The sequence below is a fragment of the Onychomys torridus genome, chromosome 1, assembly GCF_903995425.1.
Source record: "Onychomys torridus chromosome 1, mOncTor1.1, whole genome shotgun sequence".
In the NCBI taxonomy this organism is placed as follows: Eukaryota; Metazoa; Chordata; class Mammalia; order Rodentia; family Cricetidae; genus Onychomys; species Onychomys torridus.
In genome coordinates this window covers 122,139,053-122,157,425 of record NC_050443.1, presented here as the reverse complement: position 1 = coordinate 122,157,425, position 18,373 = coordinate 122,139,053, and the positions used below count along the sequence as shown (strand labels likewise).

General features: G+C 51.5%; 1 protein-coding gene across 3 annotated transcripts in view; it reads left to right on the top strand.

Moving 5' to 3' along the window:
• Cttn (cortactin) overlaps positions 1-18,373 on the top strand; it is a 34,943-nt gene that overhangs the window by 11,748 nt on the left and 4,822 nt on the right. The window contains exons 6-15 of one of the 3 annotated variants that reach the window (XM_036200113.1): positions 436-546; positions 1,771-1,825; positions 3,265-3,375; positions 6,930-7,040; positions 7,494-7,604; positions 8,401-8,511; positions 9,818-9,873; positions 12,866-12,935; positions 15,690-15,838; positions 17,820-17,909. In XM_036200113.1, coding sequence (XP_036056006.1) covers positions 436-546; positions 1,771-1,825; positions 3,265-3,375; positions 6,930-7,040; positions 7,494-7,604; positions 8,401-8,511; positions 9,818-9,873; positions 12,866-12,935; positions 15,690-15,838; positions 17,820-17,909 — 975 coding nt within the window. The remainder of the gene's footprint in view (positions 1-435; positions 547-1,770; positions 1,826-3,264; positions 3,376-6,929; positions 7,041-7,493; positions 7,605-8,400; positions 8,512-9,817; positions 9,874-12,865; positions 12,936-15,689; positions 15,839-17,819; positions 17,910-18,373) is intronic. The other 2 variants (XM_036200118.1, XM_036200128.1) reach the window with 2 other exon arrangements.

Genomic DNA, 18,373 nt, shown 5'->3' with positions numbered 1-18,373 from the left:
TGTGGCCTGCATGTCTGGGAGGTGTGGCGTGCATGTCTGCATTGTCACTGAATTACCTGTGTCTGCTTCAGAACAGTCACAAAGTGTGGGCCGTGCTTTGACTCTCGGGCTCCCAGCCTGTGCAAACACCACTCCTGAGAGAGTGACTGATGTAAATGGGTCACTGTGTGTGCTGCAGGCTCCGTCCTTTGTTCATACCTGTCCCTGTCCCAAAGTTCTCGTTTGCAGTCAGGGGTGTTTGGGAGGATCTCAGTTTGGGGTGCCCAGTTCAGGGCCAAGTCCTGGGATTTGGGGCCCTAAGGGCAAAGGCCCACCTCACTGATGGGGGTGACATTCCTTTAGCCCAGAGAGTGACAGCAAGCAGAGAGGGGAAGTGGGGTTGTGTTCCATACTGGGCATGGGTGCATAATGGCGCATCTTTGTTCTTTGTTCCAGTCAGCCGTTGGCCACGAGTACCAGTCAAAACTTTCCAAGCACTGCTCACAAGTGGACTCAGTCCGAGGCTTTGGAGGCAAGTTTGGTGTCCAGATGGACAGGGTGGATCAGGTGAGTGACAGGACCAGGGGCTGCAGGCTCCCTGCCACAGCTACAGGCTGCTGCTGGGGCTGCCTTTCTGGGCCAGTGCAGCAGTTCACAGGTGCCCTCTGACCTCATGGGACTGTAGGAAGGGTGTTCAGATAAGAACTCACAAGCCTCTCTCATGCTAGCCTATGTGAGGGGAACTGACTGTCCAATGGGGAACAGACAGTGACATGGAAGACAGGCCTCAGTATGCTTGCTGCAGGCCACCGTGAATGCCTAGCCTCTGACTCAGCTACGCTTTGCCATCAGGGACCTTTCTCATTGTCTCCCCTGGATGGATGTGATTGACAGGCAGAGCCCCCCTCAAAGTGGGGTTTGCTGAGCTCTGGTCTCAGTGTCCAGAGGCTTGGGGCTGTCAGTGGCGCAGGAAGCACACCACTTTCTGGCATAGTACCAGGGTCTTACCATCTGTGTCTGAAATGGGCGAGATGCAGAGTCCCAGCTCCGGGTCATGCTAAGGGCAGGTCACCATGAGGTCCCATGGCAGGCCTGCCATCATCTTGTTAATGTTCTCAGTAAAGCTTGTTTGGGAAGTTTGTGTGGCAGGGGAATTAATTCCAGATTGGCATGCTGTGCCTGGAATAATTCAGCCAAGCTGGTGCTGGGCGCCTGCGGGGACGGAAGGAGGAGCTGCACACAAAGACTTGAGCAGTCATGATTGGATCTGTACTTTGCCTGGGAAACCAAAGGTCAAAAATTAACATTGTTTAAGTCTGACTCACACCTGTATTCCCAGCACCGGAGAGGTGGAGGCAGGAGAATTGCCATGAGTTCAAAGTCAGCCTGGACCTGAGTAAGACCCTATATTAACAAATAAAATACCCAGCACAGAGGCTGTACTGGGGAGATGGCCCAGATGTCACTGTGCATGCATGAAGACCTGTATTTGAATCACAGCACCCACATAAGCCAGGCTCTGTGTTCGGGGTGCAGAGTTGGGAGACCAGGAGTGTTGCTGGAACTTGTTGGCTGCCAGCCTAGCTCTAGGTTCAGACCCTGTCCCAAAGGAACAAGGCTGACAGTGATAGCGCAGGACACTGGGCATCTTCCTCTGGCCTTTGGACGTGTGTGGGCACACACACCTCAACACCAACATTACCAAAAACTTTGTTTTCTATGTGCCATGAGTTCAGACGGGTCGTCTCGGTGGCGTTTCAAATGCCTGTCCCCTATGTTTTTGTCTCACAGTCTGCTGTAGGCTTTGAATACCAGGGGAAGACGGAGAAGCACGCCTCGCAGAAAGGTAAGGCGCGTGCTGATGCAGCCTGGTGGCAGGGAGGCCTCCGCTCTCCGCTCTGGGTGCCGAGGCCATCTGGCTGTTACAGGTGTGTCCTCACTGTTGGTGACACACTCAGTGCCTTGTGCCTGCTGTCATCTGTCTGCTGTCTCCAATAGAAGCTGCCTTCTCTTTACTTGGGCACAGCAGCTCACTGTCAGCTCTCTGTCACTAGGAATGAACAGCAAATGTCTCTGAGGACAGAAACCAGAGTTGTGGGCCTGTATTGTCAAAACTGCCCTGAAACGTGGAAAAGAGAGTGTTGATTGGTTCTCATGATATCACGTGGGTCTGGAAACCCCTCCCCCCTCTTTTCTTTTTAAACAACCAAGGCAAATCATTTCTTTTTTTTTTTTTTTTTTGGTTTTTCGAGACAGGGTTTCTCTGTGTAGCTTTGTGCCTTTCCTGGAACTCACTTGGTAGACCAGGCTGGCCTCGAACTCACAAAGATCCACCTGCCTCTGCCTCCCGAGTGCTGGGATTAAAGGTGTGCGCCACCACCGCCCGGCCAAATCATTTCTTTTTAGTACCCAGTGGTTTGATTTTGTTTCTTTTAAGATAATGTGCTATCAAAGCCTGACTTTGAACTCCATAATTCTCCTGCCTCAGCCTCATAAGTGCTGAGGTGGCCAGTGTGTGGCATTTCACTTGACTGTGAATTGTCATTTTTTGTTGTTTCTTGTTTGTTTGCTTGTTTATTTATTTATTTTTCCAGACAGGGTTTCTCTGTGTAGCTTTTTGCGCCTTTCCTGGGACTGACTTGGTAGCCCAGGCTGGCCTCGAATTCACAGAGATCCGCCTGGCTCTGCCTTCCGAGTGCTAGGATTAAAGGCATGCACTACCACTGCCTGGCTTCTTGTTTATTTTTGAGACGGGCTCATTCTGTAGCCCAGGCTGGCTTAGACCTCACCATGAAGCCCAGGTTGGCTTCCAACTCCTGGCAGCCTTCCGCTTTAGTTCCTTAGTACTGGGGCCACAGCTGTGTGCAAGCATGAATGGCTGTGGCCAGTAAAGTTTGAAATTGGACACCGTCATTTCTTTGTATCCCTGCCTTACTTATTTATTAAACATTTTTGTTGACTTTGTTTGTGTATGAAATTCGGGGGAGACAAACTGACAGTGGTCAGTCCTCCCCTTCTGACGCGTGGATCCTGGGGAAGGAACTCATGACATCAGTCAGGCTTACCCTACTTTGGTTCTTGAAACAGGATCTCACATTGTAGTCCAGGCTGACAATTCCTGGTGTAAACTGCTATGGCCAGTTCTTTGTGTCAGTACAAGACAGTTGGACGTTGTGGTGGGAAGTGATCTGGACTCGTCATCCAAGGGATGCAGCTCCTATGTTTAAAATGGTCACTGCATCCCTTGAGAGTCTTAACTCTTGTGGTGCCGTCTTGTCTCTTCAGACTACTCTAGTGGCTTTGGTGGCAAATACGGTGTGCAAGCTGACCGTGTGGACAAGAGCGCTGTGGGCTTTGACTACCAGGGCAAGACGGAGAAGCATGAGTCACAGAAAGGTGCGGTTGGGCCTTGGGCTCCTTTAGGGGTGAGAGCACTCTTCTTTGTTATTTTCATTTTTTTCTTAGATTTATTTATTTGTATTTGATGTGTATGGCTGTTTTGCCTTTATGTATGTATATGTATTTTGTGCAGAGGCCAGAAGAGGGTATCCATCCCCTGGAACTGCAATTATAGATGGTTATGAGCAGCCATGTGAGTTTTAGGAACCTAAACAGGGTCCTCTGGAAGAGCAGCCAACACTCTTCACCATTGAACAGCGCTGTAGTGCAGCGGTTCTCAACCTGTGGGTCATGACCCCATTATGGGTCAAATGGCCCTTAAGGGTCACATGTCAGATATCCTGTATATCAGATGTTCTATAATTCATAACTAGTAAAGTTACAGTTATGAAATAGCAATGAAATAATTTTATGGTTGGAGAAATTGTATTAAAAGGTCACAGCATTAGAAGGTTGGGAACCACTGCTCTAGTGCCTCTATATTTTGAGGTAGGGTCTCATTCTGTAGCCCAGGAGCTCACCATGTAGCTTCACACTTGATCCAGTCCTCCTGCCCCAGCCTCCTGAATGTTGGAATCGGAGGCATGCATGCCATGTGTGTATGCCAGAAGACAACTTCATGGAATCACGTCTTCTACCTGTATGTGGGTTTTAGGGACTGATCTGAGATTGGTAGGCTTGCATGTAAATACCTTTTTGTGTTTTGTTTTGTTTGAGACAAGGTCTCTATTGTGTAGCTCTGGCTGTCCTGGAACTCGGTATACAGACTAGGCTGATCTGGAACTCATGGAGATCTTCCTGCCTCTTCTGCCTCCGAGTGCCCGGCTTGTGGGAAACACTTTACTGTGTGCCTGTTTGTACCTGCTGTATGAGTAATAATTCACTGTACAAGCCAGTAATTCACAGCCCAGGTGCTGCATCCATGTGGAGAGTTTAATATAATAGAGAGATGAAGAGAAAGAGAGGGAGGAGACAGAAAGGTGTGTGTGTGCGTGCGTGTGTGTGTGCGCGTGCGTGTGTGCGTGCGTGCGTGTGTGCGTGTGTGTACACCTCGTGGGAGGAAAAGTGGGAGAGAGAGAGGAAGGGAGGAGTTTTTCCTTAGAATGAGGCTTTTATGTATGTCAGGTCTCAGGGCAGTGCCAAAGGGTGGGATTTCAAGGGGCAGATCGAGTATTAACACCTCTTCTGTGCAGGGAAAGATATTTTCACATGTTTACGTGTTTACAGTGCTGGAACCACAGCCCATCTTCCTTTTGCTATTTTTGTGCTCACACGTGAGCTCTGTTTAATGTTTGCCAGTGTTTGAAAATTGGAGCCTGGCGATGGTGGTGCACGCCTTTAATCCCAGCATTCCAGAGGTGGAGGCAGGAGGATCTCTGAGTTTGAGGCCAGCCTGGTCTACAAAAGTGAGTTTTGTAGCCCTACAAATGGTTACAAAGAGAAACCCTGTCTCAAAAAACAAAGCAAAACAAACAAAAAAAGAAACCAAGAGCTTACATCGAAAAGAAGCCCCTGGATTTCTTTAAACAAACAGACAAAAACAATAACAACAAAAATCCCAAGAGACTGTCTGGGGCTCAGCTCTGGGTAAACGTGCTTGCTGTGCAGATGTGAGGACCTGAGTTTGAATCCCCAAAATGCTTCTGAAAACTGGGTGTGGCACATAGAATGACCATCTGCGTTCCCTGTTTATCTGTTGGGAGATGGGAGGCAGAGACAGGAGAATCTCGAAGCTTATAGGCCAGCTAGCCTGACATACTCAGTAGAAAATCAATAAAGAGACCTTGTCTCAAGGTGGAAGGTGAGGACCCAAGATTGTGTTCTGACCTCCACATGGACCTCTACACACACACACACACACACACACACACACACACACACACACACACACACAGAGAGAGAGAGAGAGAGAGAGAGAGAGAGAGAGAGAGAGGGGCAAAACGTCACCAAAAGTTCTGGCCATGTTGGCTTGCCCTGCCCCTTGGAAAGGGCCAGCCTGGAGCCTGTGTGGCTGAGGCTGACTGCCTCCCTTAGGCTCTTTTCTGGGCTAGTGTACAGCTGTGACCTCATAGATCACTGTGCTTCTCTTCCCTGGGGCCAGTCCTGGCTCTAAGCAGAGGCTGAGTGTACTTCTGGCTGGCTGTGGCACGCAGGCCCAGAGGTTGCCTAGGGTTTCTCATTGAGGGTCTAAGGGTCTAAGTACCTATAGGAAAGCATGCTATGATAGTGCAAGAGTGACATGTCACATGACCTTGTTAGATCCTGGGTTTCTAGAATGTTCTCCACATGTGTTCTGTTTTTTTCTTAAAGTTTTGTTTGTTTGTTTGTTTGAGACAATGTTTCTCTCTGTAGCTCTGTCTGCCCTGGAACTAGCTCTGTAGACCAGGCTGGACTCAAACTCACAGAGATCTGCCTGTCTCTGCCTCCTGAGTGCTAGGATTAAAGGCGTGCGCTGCCACCACCACCTGGCTAAAGTTTTTTTTTTTAATATACTGAAATTTTTTTTTATGTGTATGAGTATTTTGCCTGCATATATGTCCGATTATCACATGTGTGCCTAGTACCTGTGGAAACTAGAAGAGGGTGTTGGATCCCCTGGAACTAGAGTTACAGGTCGTTTATAAAGTGCCACCACATGGGTGCTGGGAATCAAACCGAGGTCTGCTGGAAGAGCAGCCAGCGCTCTTGACTACTGAGCCATCTCTCCAGCCCTAAATTAGATCTACCTTTCTTCTTTCCCTCCCTCCCTCCCTCCCTCCCTCCCTCCTTCTCCCTCTCTGCCTCCTTCCCTCTCTCTTCTCCTCCTCTCTCTCTTCCTTTCTTTTAATATGTGTATGGGTATGTGTCTGTGTATATGACAGGGAGGTGTAGATGCCTTCAGATCCCAAAAGAGAGCAACAGATCCCCAGAAACTGGAGTTACAGATGGTTGTGAGCTACCATGTGGGTTCTGGGAACTGAACCCTGGTCCTCTGCAAGGGCATCCAGTGCTCTTAATTGCTGAGCCATCTCTCCAGCCCCCTCTGTTTTTCCTTTTGTTTGCTTCTTTGTTTCTTTTCCTTTTGTTTTCATGCAAGGGCTCACTTTATATCCCTTGCTGGCTTTGAACTCATTGCATATTGGAAGTTAGTTTTAAATTCCCAGCAATCCTCCTGCCTCACTCTGAGTACTGGGACACAGGCAAAGCCACCACACTTGGGCTCTCTCCTCCCACCATGTGGGTCCCATGGATGGAGCCCAGGTCATCAGGGTTAGGGGCGAATGCCTTTACTTGCCGAGCAGTCTTGACAGCCCATGGTTTGCCTTCTTAAAGACGATTTATCATGTTCATTGAAACTGTTGCTGGTTTAATCTTTATTCATTCATTTTGTATATATGTATGGATGTGCACATGTGTGGCGGTCAGAGGACAACTTACAGGAGCTGCTTCTCTCCTTGTACCATGTGGGTCCCAGGGACTGAACTCAGGCCTTCAAACTTGGCGGCAGGCACCCCTTAGCCCTCTGTCCATCTCCATTGCTGGTTTTTCATACAGTGCTGTTCTTGTTCCAGATTATTCCAAAGGTTTTGGTGGCAAATATGGAATCGACAAGGACAAGGTGGACAAAAGTGCTGTGGGCTTTGAGTATCAAGGCAAAACAGAGAAGCATGAATCCCAGAAAGGTACCTGCCACTTTCGCTTCCTCCAGCCAGCCCCTCCGGGGTACAGGTGTGGCCAGGGTAGAAGAGAAAAGCGGCTGTCACTAAATGGTCAACCTGAGACAGCCAGTCCCGGCCTGAGGCTATGAGAAGCCAGTCCCGGCCTTGTCCTTGGCGCTAAGCCTCAGTGTTGCTTGTATGTAGTAATGTCCCTGTCACGCACGCCTGCCTGTGAGTGACAAGACCTTGCTGCCTTGAGGGCCGCATGTGTTGGCCCTGCCTATTTAACCGCACTCGTAAGATACGGTTATCTTGAGGAGGGCCTCTGATGGGTGTCAGCCGGGGTCCCATCCCAGCTGTTCCCCAGGGGAAGCTCGGGTCCAGTGAACCGTGCCTCCTTGCATCTAAAACCTGCTTCCTCCCCCTGTTCCGGGCTGCGCAGTAATGCCAGGTTATGGCTTTCTGTTGTGCATGTAGACTATGTGAAAGGGTTTGGAGGAAAATTTGGTGTGCAGACAGACAGACAAGACAAGTGTGCCCTTGGCTGGGACCATCAGGAGAAGCCGCAGCTGCATGAGTCCCAGAAAGGTACTTCCTCTAGCCCCACCCCCAGCTCTCCTCAAGGGCCTTTGGGAAGCTTGTGTTCATCCTCAGTCGGTCACGTGCCTCGTGTCAGCTGTGCTCTGTCTAAATTTCGTTTTGTCTGTGTCTCCCCCAATCCCAGAAGTCACTGTGGGTGGCAAGGGGATAGGGTGATCCTGTCCTCTCCCCGCCCGTATATATGCCCGTGCTGCAGACACTGGGGGCCTACTTCTGTAGCACCCATAGAGGGCCTTTTGCCCTCTGGGTTCCTGGGGGTGTCCTTTTTAAGGTGGTCTAGGGTTTGTGGAGGGCACACTTCTTTGCAGTGCCTGGGATGGAACATGCAGCCTGGTCTGTGCTAGACAGATTCTCTCTGCCTCCGAGCCTCCCCTCAAATCCTTAGCACACTTCCTTTCTAACCGGGAGTGTTTTCTTGTCACAGTGGGAACTTTGGAAAGGTTGTCCCCAGCTGTTCCTCCAGCACAGGGAGTGGGACTGGTAGTCCTTCTGTTGTCCCTTTCCCGTCGGTAGCCTGGGAAGGACCCTGCAGGCAAACTTTAAAGCATGGAGCAGCTTTAAGAACGACGTACCATCCCGTTCTGAACCTGTCTCTGTGTATCAGCTGAAGCGTACTGACTTAAGTTTGTTCCTTAATCCTTTGGTCAGTGTTAGACCATCAAGCCCGGATCAGCGCTCTTGCTGTCTGAACGAGATGTCTTTGATGTTACACATGCTCACGTGATTCTAACCTGGCTGTTTCCTCTCTCGGTCCTGCTCCCCACTGTCTTGCGTGGATCTCCAGACTATAAGACTGGGTTCGGAGGCAAATTTGGTGTTCAGTCCGAGAGGCAGGACTCCTCCGCTGTGGGGTTTGATCACAAGGAGAGATTGGCCAAGCACGAGTCCCAGCAAGGCACAGTTGCCCCTTCCTCCCCCCCCCAGCCCTTGCAGTGCAGATAGCTCACAGCATAGACTTCAGGGGTCAGTCACCACAGTGCCTATGTTAGTCCCCTTTGCCGCCAGCTGCCAGGGATGTCCTCCACCCAGTTTCCTGCTAGAGCAGCATCCTGGAGCTCGGTCCCTGCCTCCTCCAGCCCCAATTCTTTTTTCCCTCTGACCTTTAGGGTTCAAGGAGGCACTCTGCAGGCCAGTGTAGTTTCTTCAGGGGACCCCGCTGGCCTTCTTGCCTTGACCACCAGCGCTGAATCTCTGAACCCCTCCTCATTGCCTCTGACCCACAGGGAGGTGGGTTTGCTCTCCCAGACCTGATGTTAACTAGACACGGGTCATGGAGAAAGACAGGCGTGTTTCATGTGGTCTCTGTGTCTTTGTTTGTAGTGGGGTTTTTTGTTTTTGTTTTGCCAGGTGTACAAGGTTCGTGTGTTTGGATTTTTGGTTGTTTTTGTTTTTGTTTGCCACACCATCTGTGTGTAGCATCTCCACCCAGAGCCACACTATATGTGCACACTGTGCACATGGCTGATACAGGCAGGTCCAGGCATGCCCTAGGAATCTCAGTAGCTGTTGCAGTTTTTCTTTTCCTTGAGAGATTGGACCTGGTTCCTAGAACCCAAGTGTCCAGGCAGAGGCATGTGACTCCCTGAATCAGGGTGGAGTGCAGGCTCCCAGAGGCCACTGGGCCTGGGGTGGATGTACTTAGTGCTGACCCAGCAGACTATGTGGAGGTGGCCATTGGTTCCTGTGATGTCAAGGCTGCGTGACTATCACTTTCATATGTTTGTGTGTGTGGCAGCGACAGACATACTTGTCTGGTGGCATTTCGACACAGAGTTTTGTTTTGTTTTTCTTTTAAAAAGCAAGAGAACAAACTACGGTGGGGCCTCTATTTAGTGCCCAGTAGAGCAGGCGCCCAGGAAGCGATGAGAATAAGGCCCTGGCTGGTGCGAAGACTGTGCTATAGAAGTGTGCACTGCAAAGGCCTGTCCTGTGCCCTCCCTTCTCGGCTTCCTTCCCGCCAGCCTGCCGCCCATCCTCCCCCTCTCCCCATGGAAGCATGTCCACACCTCCCCTGCTCCCTGCCTGCACTGGGCACTATGATTAGACAGCTGGCTTTGCCAGAAGAGCCCGTCCTCGGGCAGCTTTCACATCCCTCTGCTCTGGTTCGTGTCCCTGGGCTATTTTGTGGACCCATGTGCATGTTCCTGCCATTGCTCACCCATCCTCAGCCTCACATCAGTCTTGCCTTCCCCACCTTTCAGACTATGCCAAAGGATTCGGCGGGAAGTATGGGGTACAGAAGGATCGGATGGACAAGGTAAGGCCAGTGAGCTATTGTGGGAATGTTCTTCTGAGGGCCCTTGGTTCACAACACCGGAGGTCTGTCCAGAAACATTAGGCATGTGTCATTCCGTGGTCCTGGGACACTGCATCCCTCATGTAGCACACTGTGGATCTGTTCTGTTTCACTTGAGGCTGAGGCAAGCAAGCTGAGTGCCTGGTCACAGCATAGCAGTGAGTAGTGGGGATCTAAAGTGGATCCCAGGCACTTGATGCCAGGGTGTTGGGGACATGTGACTGTTTGAACTTTTAATTATTATCAGAACTGGTTCTTGCCTGGCACTTTAGAAGTGCTTAGTGGCCACATCTAGTCACTGGCTGTCACCATGGACAGTGGGAGCTAGAATTAGTCTTGCTGCAGATGGCCCACAGGTGGCACGCACTGGTCTCTAGCTTCTCCTTTTTCACTCTTTCCTTCAGATGGGGTCTTGCTGTGCCACCCAGGCTGGACTGGGACTTGAGATCCTTCTGCCCCTGTTTCCAGAGTCTGGCACTGGTGGCAGGTGCCATCTTGTCTGGCTTTTATCTTTTAGGATGAAAGCACACTCCTGTATAAACAGTTTGTTCCCCCTCCCCAGATCCCCTCTTCAGCTTGTTGTTGCCTTTGGTCAGCTTCAGGACCCTGCGGGGTCAGCTGTGAGCCAGTGAAAAAATTCTTTTCCTAGTGTATCGGCCAGTGTAGGGAAGTGTTGGGTACTGCTCAGCAGCTCTGCAGCTTCTCCAACGGCCTGGCAGACACTACTTCCCTCCACTTGAGGTGAGCTGTGTCTTCTCTACTGCGTATATGCAGACATTAGTTCCTGTGCTTGGCTGTGGTCACACATGGTGTGGGTCATTCACAGACTTGTTCTTCCGTTAGGCTCAAAGCTCATTGGGGTTGGCATCGCCCACGGCACCTGCCATGTCACCAGAGCTTCTCACAGGAGTTGCTTGAGCAAAATGTCCCTGAGGAAGCCAGATAAACTGAGTTTAAAAATGATGTGTATGTATGTATATATATTTAGGTGTGTATATATGTGCATGCACATGTATGTGCCACAGAGTACACGCAGCCCAGCGGTCAAAGGACAGCTTATGTGAGTTGGTTTCTACCATGTGGGTCTCAGGGATTGAACTCAGGTCACTGGGCTTGGTGACAAGTGCCTTTGCCCAATGAACCCTCTCATTGGGCCCTGGGCCAAGTTTTGAGGGTAGACTGGAGCTTGTCTGCAAAGGTAGAGTCAGTGAGAGTGAAGTGAGGATACGGCCAGGAGCCTGGTTTAGGAACAAGGTCACTGCAAATGTGGAAGAGTGAGGAGAGACAGGTGCAGCATTTCCTGCTGAGGGCAGGGGCCTGGGAAGCCCGTGAAACATGCGGCCTGTCCGAGTCCAGGCGCAGTTGCACACACCTGTAACTATAGCACCTGACAGAGCAGAGGGAGGGTTGGTGTGACTCTAGGCGATGGTGGAGCTTTGAAGAGTTGGAGAACACAGGTAGAGAAGATGAGGCTACGAAGGCTTTGGGCAGCCATGGTGCTGCAGGGCTGCCTCAGTGGGAGGGAGGGACCTGCCGTGTGCTGAGGGGTACCCCCAGGGCTTCCTTCACCTGCCAGTCAGCAGAGACCGAGCAGGAAGGCTGGGTGAGGTGGCAGGAGATCGGGTGTCTGGTGGCTGAGGGCCCTGTGGTAGAGGACATGAGGAAGTGAGTGAGTTACTTAGAGGCTGACATTGAGGAAGTTGTGGTGTCTGTGGTTAGCGGTGATGGTAAAGATGGCAACCGCAAAGATGACGACGGCTGACATTGTGCAATTGGAGTCAGAAAATGATGTGGTTAGAAGTCTCTTCTGCCCCTGCCAGCCAGGTGTTGCCATTTTCTCTGTCTGTTGCCCTCTGGAAGAGCCCAGGGTCCTTCCTGCCCAGGGGACTGTGGGGCGGGATCAGGACCCAGGCTGTGCCAAGAGCAGTGGTTCATCCCCATCGTAATTGGGATGAGGTGGCGAACCCTGATGCCAGCTTGTCCTTCCCTAGAGGGGAAGAGTGTCCCTCCATGGTAGCTTTGGGCATTTACGAGTGGTCACCCTGTTGGGCCCCGGAGCCAGGCTGTGTAAAGGAGACGGAGTAGGAGCTGAAATGGGCAGAGGAGGGGGAGACCCAGGAAGTGGGGAATGGGAGAGACAGGAGGCTGGGGTCAAGAAGCTGGGCGGGGCTTAGGTGTGGGTCAGTGCTGAGACTGGCTTAGAATTGGAGAGCCCTAGGTGTCACCTCCAGCCTGCTTTAGGGAGCAAAGGTGTTGTGATGTGGAAGGTGGGGCCTGGTGAGTGATAGAAGGGGGTAGGAGGATAGAGGTGAATCGGTCCCCAGGTGTGGGCAGAGCAGATAGTAGGTGGACAGGTAGGTGAAGGCCATTCTGGAGGATGAGATGGGGCTTAGGAGCAGGGCGTCTGGGAATAGGGAAAGGAATGGTGACAGCGGCTGAGGTGGGCACAGCTCTGACCTGGGGGCTCTCAGCTGGGACATCAGGCAGGGTGTTGGTCAGGGGCAGTGAAAACTCAGAACCCTGAATATCCATTAGAAGCCACATGGCTGGGGACTGTCACTGGTGTCACTGCCCTGTCAGTCTGTGTCTAGGTCAGCCACTGCTTCATGATCCCTGCCAGAGTAATTCTGGAGACTGTAAGCATGGTTGAGGTGTAGGATCTTAGAGAGCCTACAGGAGTGCAAGGAGGGGGCCTGGCCAAGTGACCCAGGGACCTACAGAGCCTCACAGTAATTCATGTTCTTAGTGCAGGTGTGTGCATCTGTATGATCATCAGTGAGTCTGTGGAAGGGGAGCTGAGCCCCAGGGAATCTACAGAGTGTAGGATTGGGGCAACAGCTCTGTGTTGTGGAGGTGTTTTGAAAGCTGGGGAGGCTCCGCACAGTCCCTAGGTAACAGCTGTCTAGCTGGGAAGGAGCGAAGACACTAGCCCCTGACTTTTCTGTCTCTGCAGAATGCATCCACCTTTGAAGACGTGGCCCAGGTGCCCTCTGCATACCAGAAGACTGTCCCCATTGAGGCTGGTGAGTCCTGACAGTCTGAAAGCACTGTGTGGTCCATGGGGTACAGTGCTGTGCCCGTGGTCTCCTAGGATGGCTGAGGAAGAAGCTTCACCGTGTGGGTGGTAGTGAGAGTTACTGGTGACCGGGTTCTGGGAACAGCCTATATATGCTCCTCAAGCCCACTTCTCCGTGGTCCCAACTACAGCCTGAGGTTCACAAAACCTCATGGTATTTATGAAGAGAAGCAGAGGATTCTCAGCCTCTTACGCACAGTCTTTTACCAGTGGCTCAGAAGCATGTCCTTTCAGATGCAGTTCCTGGGTATGTGAAGATGAGACACATCCAGAGGGTTCCCTTTGCATATAGGATAGAAAGTCCCAACTCAGGGGCTGGAGAGATGGCTCAGAGGTTAAGAGCACTGACCGCCCTTCCAGAAGTCCTGGGTTCAATTCCCAGCAACCACATGGTGGCTCACAACCATCTGTAATGAGATCTGGTGCCCTCTTCTGGCCTGCAGGTACACATGCAGACAGAACACTGTACACATAATAAATAAATACATCTTAAAAAAAAAAAAAAGGAAGTCCCAACTCACCAGTAGGTAGAACGACCATTGGCCACTGTAGATACACAGATCAGTTCTCGGGCCATTTGACACTCATGGAAACCATCAGAGTCTTTTGCAAAGCTTTGCAGGCACCACTTGTGTTTATATCAATTTATACCTATTGTGTGTCATATTAGAAGGGTCCAGGCATGGTGGTACGTACATACCTGTAATCTCAGCACTTGGGAGGCTGAGACAGGTGGATTGTCATGAGTTCAAGGCCAGCTTGGATTACCTGGCAAGGCTTGGGCCAGCCTGGACTATAGAGTGAGGCCCTGTCTCAAAAAAGGGGAGGAGTAAATGAATTGTTTTTAAAACAACAGTACTATGAGGTGCTTACATGGAGACATATAGTATGGAAATTAGCCTCAGTGTCAGACTGGGTGAACAGGGTGGCATTATCATAGGACCACGGGCTTCTCCTGCCTGCCTGGGCCTTACAAGGGAACAGGAATGACCGTGCTAGGCAGGAGGAGAAGATGCTCTCAGGGAAGCTGTGTGAACACAAGGCCTGGGCTGTGGTTTCCCCAGGGCTGGGGATTCCCCTGGGCTGCGGTCTCTGAGTACTTCCGAGTTTTGCTCACCTAGTGGGCCGCTGTCTGTATCTTGTTATTTTCAGATACTAGTCCTCCAGATTAAGCCTGTTACCTGACTGCAGAGTCCTTACATACAATCTAAGAGGGAGGGCTCATCTGTCACCCATCAAGTGTCACACTCATTGGTTAGGCTTTCTGTTGCTGTGATGAACCACCATGACCAGAAGCAGCTTATGGGGGTGTTATTTGGCTTGTGTTTCCACATCACTGCTCATCACTGAAGGATATTAGGACAGGAACTCAAGCAGGATAGGAACCTGGAGGCAGGAGCTGATGCAGAGGCATGGAGGAGTGCTGCTCACTAGCTTGGTCTCCATAACTTGCTCAGTCTGCATTCTTATAGAACCAGGACCACCACCAGCCCAGGGGTGTTACCATCCACAACAGTACTGAGCCCTCACATCAGTCACTAATATTAAGAAAATGCCCAGCAGGATTGCCTGCAGCCTGGTCTTATGAAGGCATTTTCTCAGTGGACATTCCCTCCTCTCTAGTGACTCTAGTGTATGTCAATGATATAAAACTAGCCAGCATATCTACAAATGTCCCCAAACCCAGACTTGTTTGCTTCTTTCCCTTTGTAGTCAGGGCTCCACAGCGTATCCTAGGCCAGTCTTGAACGCACTGATAAGCTCAGGATGGCCTTGTGTAACGTCACCCTCCTGCCACAGTCTCCAAGTGCTGAGATCCCAGGTATGTGTCACACCCTGGCCAGCCCAGGGGTTTTGCTTGAAAAGGCTACCATCATATGGACAAACAGCAATACTTCTTCCTTCCTGTGTTTATTCGGTTTTGTTGTGAGACAGTCTTGTGGAGCCCAGGCTGCCCTGGAACGCCTGCTCCTTCCGCGTCAGTCTTTTCAGTGCTAGGATGACAGGTGTACACCACCACACTTGGCTCAGCTATACATTTTCTTTACCGGACAGGCTCACTTTGGAGGGGATGCCTGCCAGACACTCAGATGTGCTTCTGGTTATGTCTGGGGAAATGGTGTTCTGTGAACAAACCTGTTCACTTGAGAGCTCTGGAAGCCTGTTCTGAGACAGGCGTCTGCCGGTCCTGACTGACATCCTCCCTAATTTTGTCACACAGAGCAGGGGAAGTCTCTCCAAGGGTCCATATGGACTGAAAACAAATGCTTTTTTGCTGTTCTAAAACCATTTCCTCCCCACCCCCTTTTTAGTGGTGCTAGAGGAATGGAACCCAGGGCCTTGTGTATGCCAGGCAGTGGCTCTATCACTAAGCCACACCGCAGCCCCTCATTGGGGAATTCTAGGTTTTTTTCTCCTGCTGAGGCACATGCCAGCTCAGCCTTCATGGTTAGAGAGCTTAGCTGTTGCTTCATTCAGCCTGGGCATGTAAGGCTCGACTATGACAGTGTCTAGCTTAACTGTGGTCCAGACCGAGGGCCTCTGATCCCATCAGTCTTCCTTAGGCTTGGTGTGTGGCTGGCCTAGGCTGAGTTGACTGTGTTCCATGGATCTTTCTCCCAGGTCACCCTGGTGTGACTTTTGTCCTGTGGCTTTTGTGAGGTGCTCTAAGACAGATGTGTCTGTCCTCTCTTTCCTCTAGTGACCAGCAAAACCAGTGATATCCGAGCTAATTTTGAAAACCTGGCAAAGGAGAGAGAGCAGGAGGACAGGCGGAAGGCAGAAGCAGAGAGAGCTCAGCGGATGGCCAAGGAAAGGCAGGAGCAGGAGGAGGCTCGGAGGAAGCTGGAAGTGAGTACAGATGCTGGGTCCTGTTCTGGAGTCTGGCTGCCTTCCTGCAGTCTGCAGTGAGGAATAGGGGAAGTGGGCACGGGGGAAGGGCTCCTTCCTAAAGCTTCTATGATGTGCTTGCTTGCCACTGAGAGGAGTTTCTTTGCTCCTAGCTAGATTCAGACGGAGCTGGTAGGAAGGCTTGCTAGAGTAACTTGGTCACCCACTACCTGGGCACCTTCAGCCTCTCTCCATGGCCCCATGGCCACATGTATTCCAGAATGGCTGGGAAGTAGAATCCTCAATAAGTCACGCACAGGTATTTTGTGAACATGATGCTCCATCTAAGCTGATGGACACTGCCCCCCCCCTCCCCGCAGGAGGTATTGGGGTGGAGACCTCACAGAGGAAGATGGGTTAAAGGGAGTGGCAAGTGGCTGGCAGGTGGCACTCAGAGCATGGGCCCTGACCGTCGAGCCCTGGTGTGCTGTGTCTCAGGGCATGCAGCTGCATGTAATAGCGACCCTGAGATTATGAATGTACATCTCCTCCTGTAGCGGCGCAGTCTCCAGTGGGGGCTCACACATTGGGTTTCGTTCATCCACAGTGCACGCATGGCATCCTGCAGTGCTCTGGCTTCTTTGTCCTCTTTCTGCAGGCTGATTCGGTTCTGTGGCTCTGGATAACCGCGTAGTTGTGGTCTCAGATTCTCTGGATGTTAATTCCTCTGCTGTGTGGTCTTTTCCTGTCCTGCCCACCCCATTTCTTCGCCCCACGAGATGAGACTCCAGCGTACCATCTTTTCCTGTCAGTTTTGAGCTGATGAGACTAGACCCGAGCTCCTTGTGCTTTGGCTCTGTGTGACTTTGAACATGCATTGACAGTAAGGGCTCTTCTTGGCACCCAGTGGGTATACGAGGGCCGGGGAGCCCCACAGCCCATACTTGCAGTTAGGTTACCTCAGCAGCCTCCTGATTGTGCTGCAGGCTTGAACCCCCAGATGGTCCTGCCCTCAGTGCACAGGGCATTGATGCCTGGGGTCTTTCATTTTTGGTGATTGCCATGACTGTTCTGGTGGTGCAGAGCGGGTAGCTCTGGGGATGCAGAGACTGTGTTAGAGTCTTTATGGTATGTCTCTCAAGAACACAGTGTGACCATTATGCGCCCTAGACAGTAGGGTAGAGATAGTGTAGAGTGGGTAGCTGAGGTTCAGTCTTATCCCTGGGGGACATGTTTTGAACACCTGCCATGGGGGCATGTGGATCTCAGAAAACTTGCCATGCTGCTGTCTGGGTTTGTTTGCCAAGTGGTTAGAACACCTTGTACTTGATGCCACAGCCCTGAAGTCCAGGCCTCCTAAAGGATGTGGCCCTGGAGGCTTTGGGCAGACCCAGGTGCTACCTTCAGCATCTCTAGGCTGCCTTGGCTCTTTGACTTGTGGCCACCTCTCTCCCCTACCCTCTACATCCGCATCACCTACCGTCCCAAGCTATCTCTCTTCTACCTCCCTCTTTCAGGACTTCGGGGTGACATGGGCCCGCTGGCACCCGGAAATGGTTCCCATCTTCTTCTTACAGTCCTGGGGACCAGGATTTTGCCTTGTAGGGGCATGGTCCATGGAGAACAGACCACCTGTCAGCCCCCAGGGGCCATGTCTGCCCCACATGTAGAAAATACTCATTCATTAAAAGGTCCCTCAAACTTTTGGCCTATGGTAGCATCGGCTCAGAGCCCCAAGCTGGGAAATGAGTTCAGGGCAAGATAGAGTAGCTGCTTGATTGCACCTCTGTCCGGTGCTCCTGTCCACTGTACATCGTACCAGAGTCCTTAAGAAGACATGACTGTGTGACTTCACTTCAAAGCCACCTGACACTGTGATCAGTGCTTTCTACTCTCCCAGCAGGCTCCGAGCTTCCCACCTGGGCACCACCCCCTTACAAAGTGGCAGATGTGACTTCCTGGCTGACCGGGTAACCATGCGTTTGCTGTCTTTCTATCTTAGGAGCAAACCAGAGCCAAGAAGCAGACGCCCCCTGCATCCCCCAGTCCTCAGCCAGCTGAGGAGAGACCCCCCTCCAGCCCCATCTACGAGGTGGGTAATCACTTGACCAGTTGGCTATCCTAGACTCTTGCAGACTTGCGCCACCATACCCTTTTGTCTCCCTGGAGCAAGGTGTCCCCCCAGGATGTCTTCACCTTTGGGCAGCCCACGGCGCCATGGCCTTCTTCTCCCTGTGACTTCTGGGAGGTCAGTGGATGCTGCATGCTTAGTGTATTGGTCGCACCAACTATGCTGCCTCTGGAACCGACCACCTGTTGGCCCTGAGACAGTGTTCTCCCTTACCCCTGGAGCATCTTGTTCTCTGGTCCCTGTGGCCTCCTCACACAAAGCTCTGTGGAGTTCTTGCCTCATCCCTGCCCTGACTCAGGGCTCCCTCTCTGAAGTAAGCCTCTTTGCCCACAACCACGTCCCACGAGTCCCAACAGTCCTCACATACTGCCCTTTCGTTATCCAGGTAACGTTGTTGGTGGGTTCTGAGAAAGTGTGGACCATGA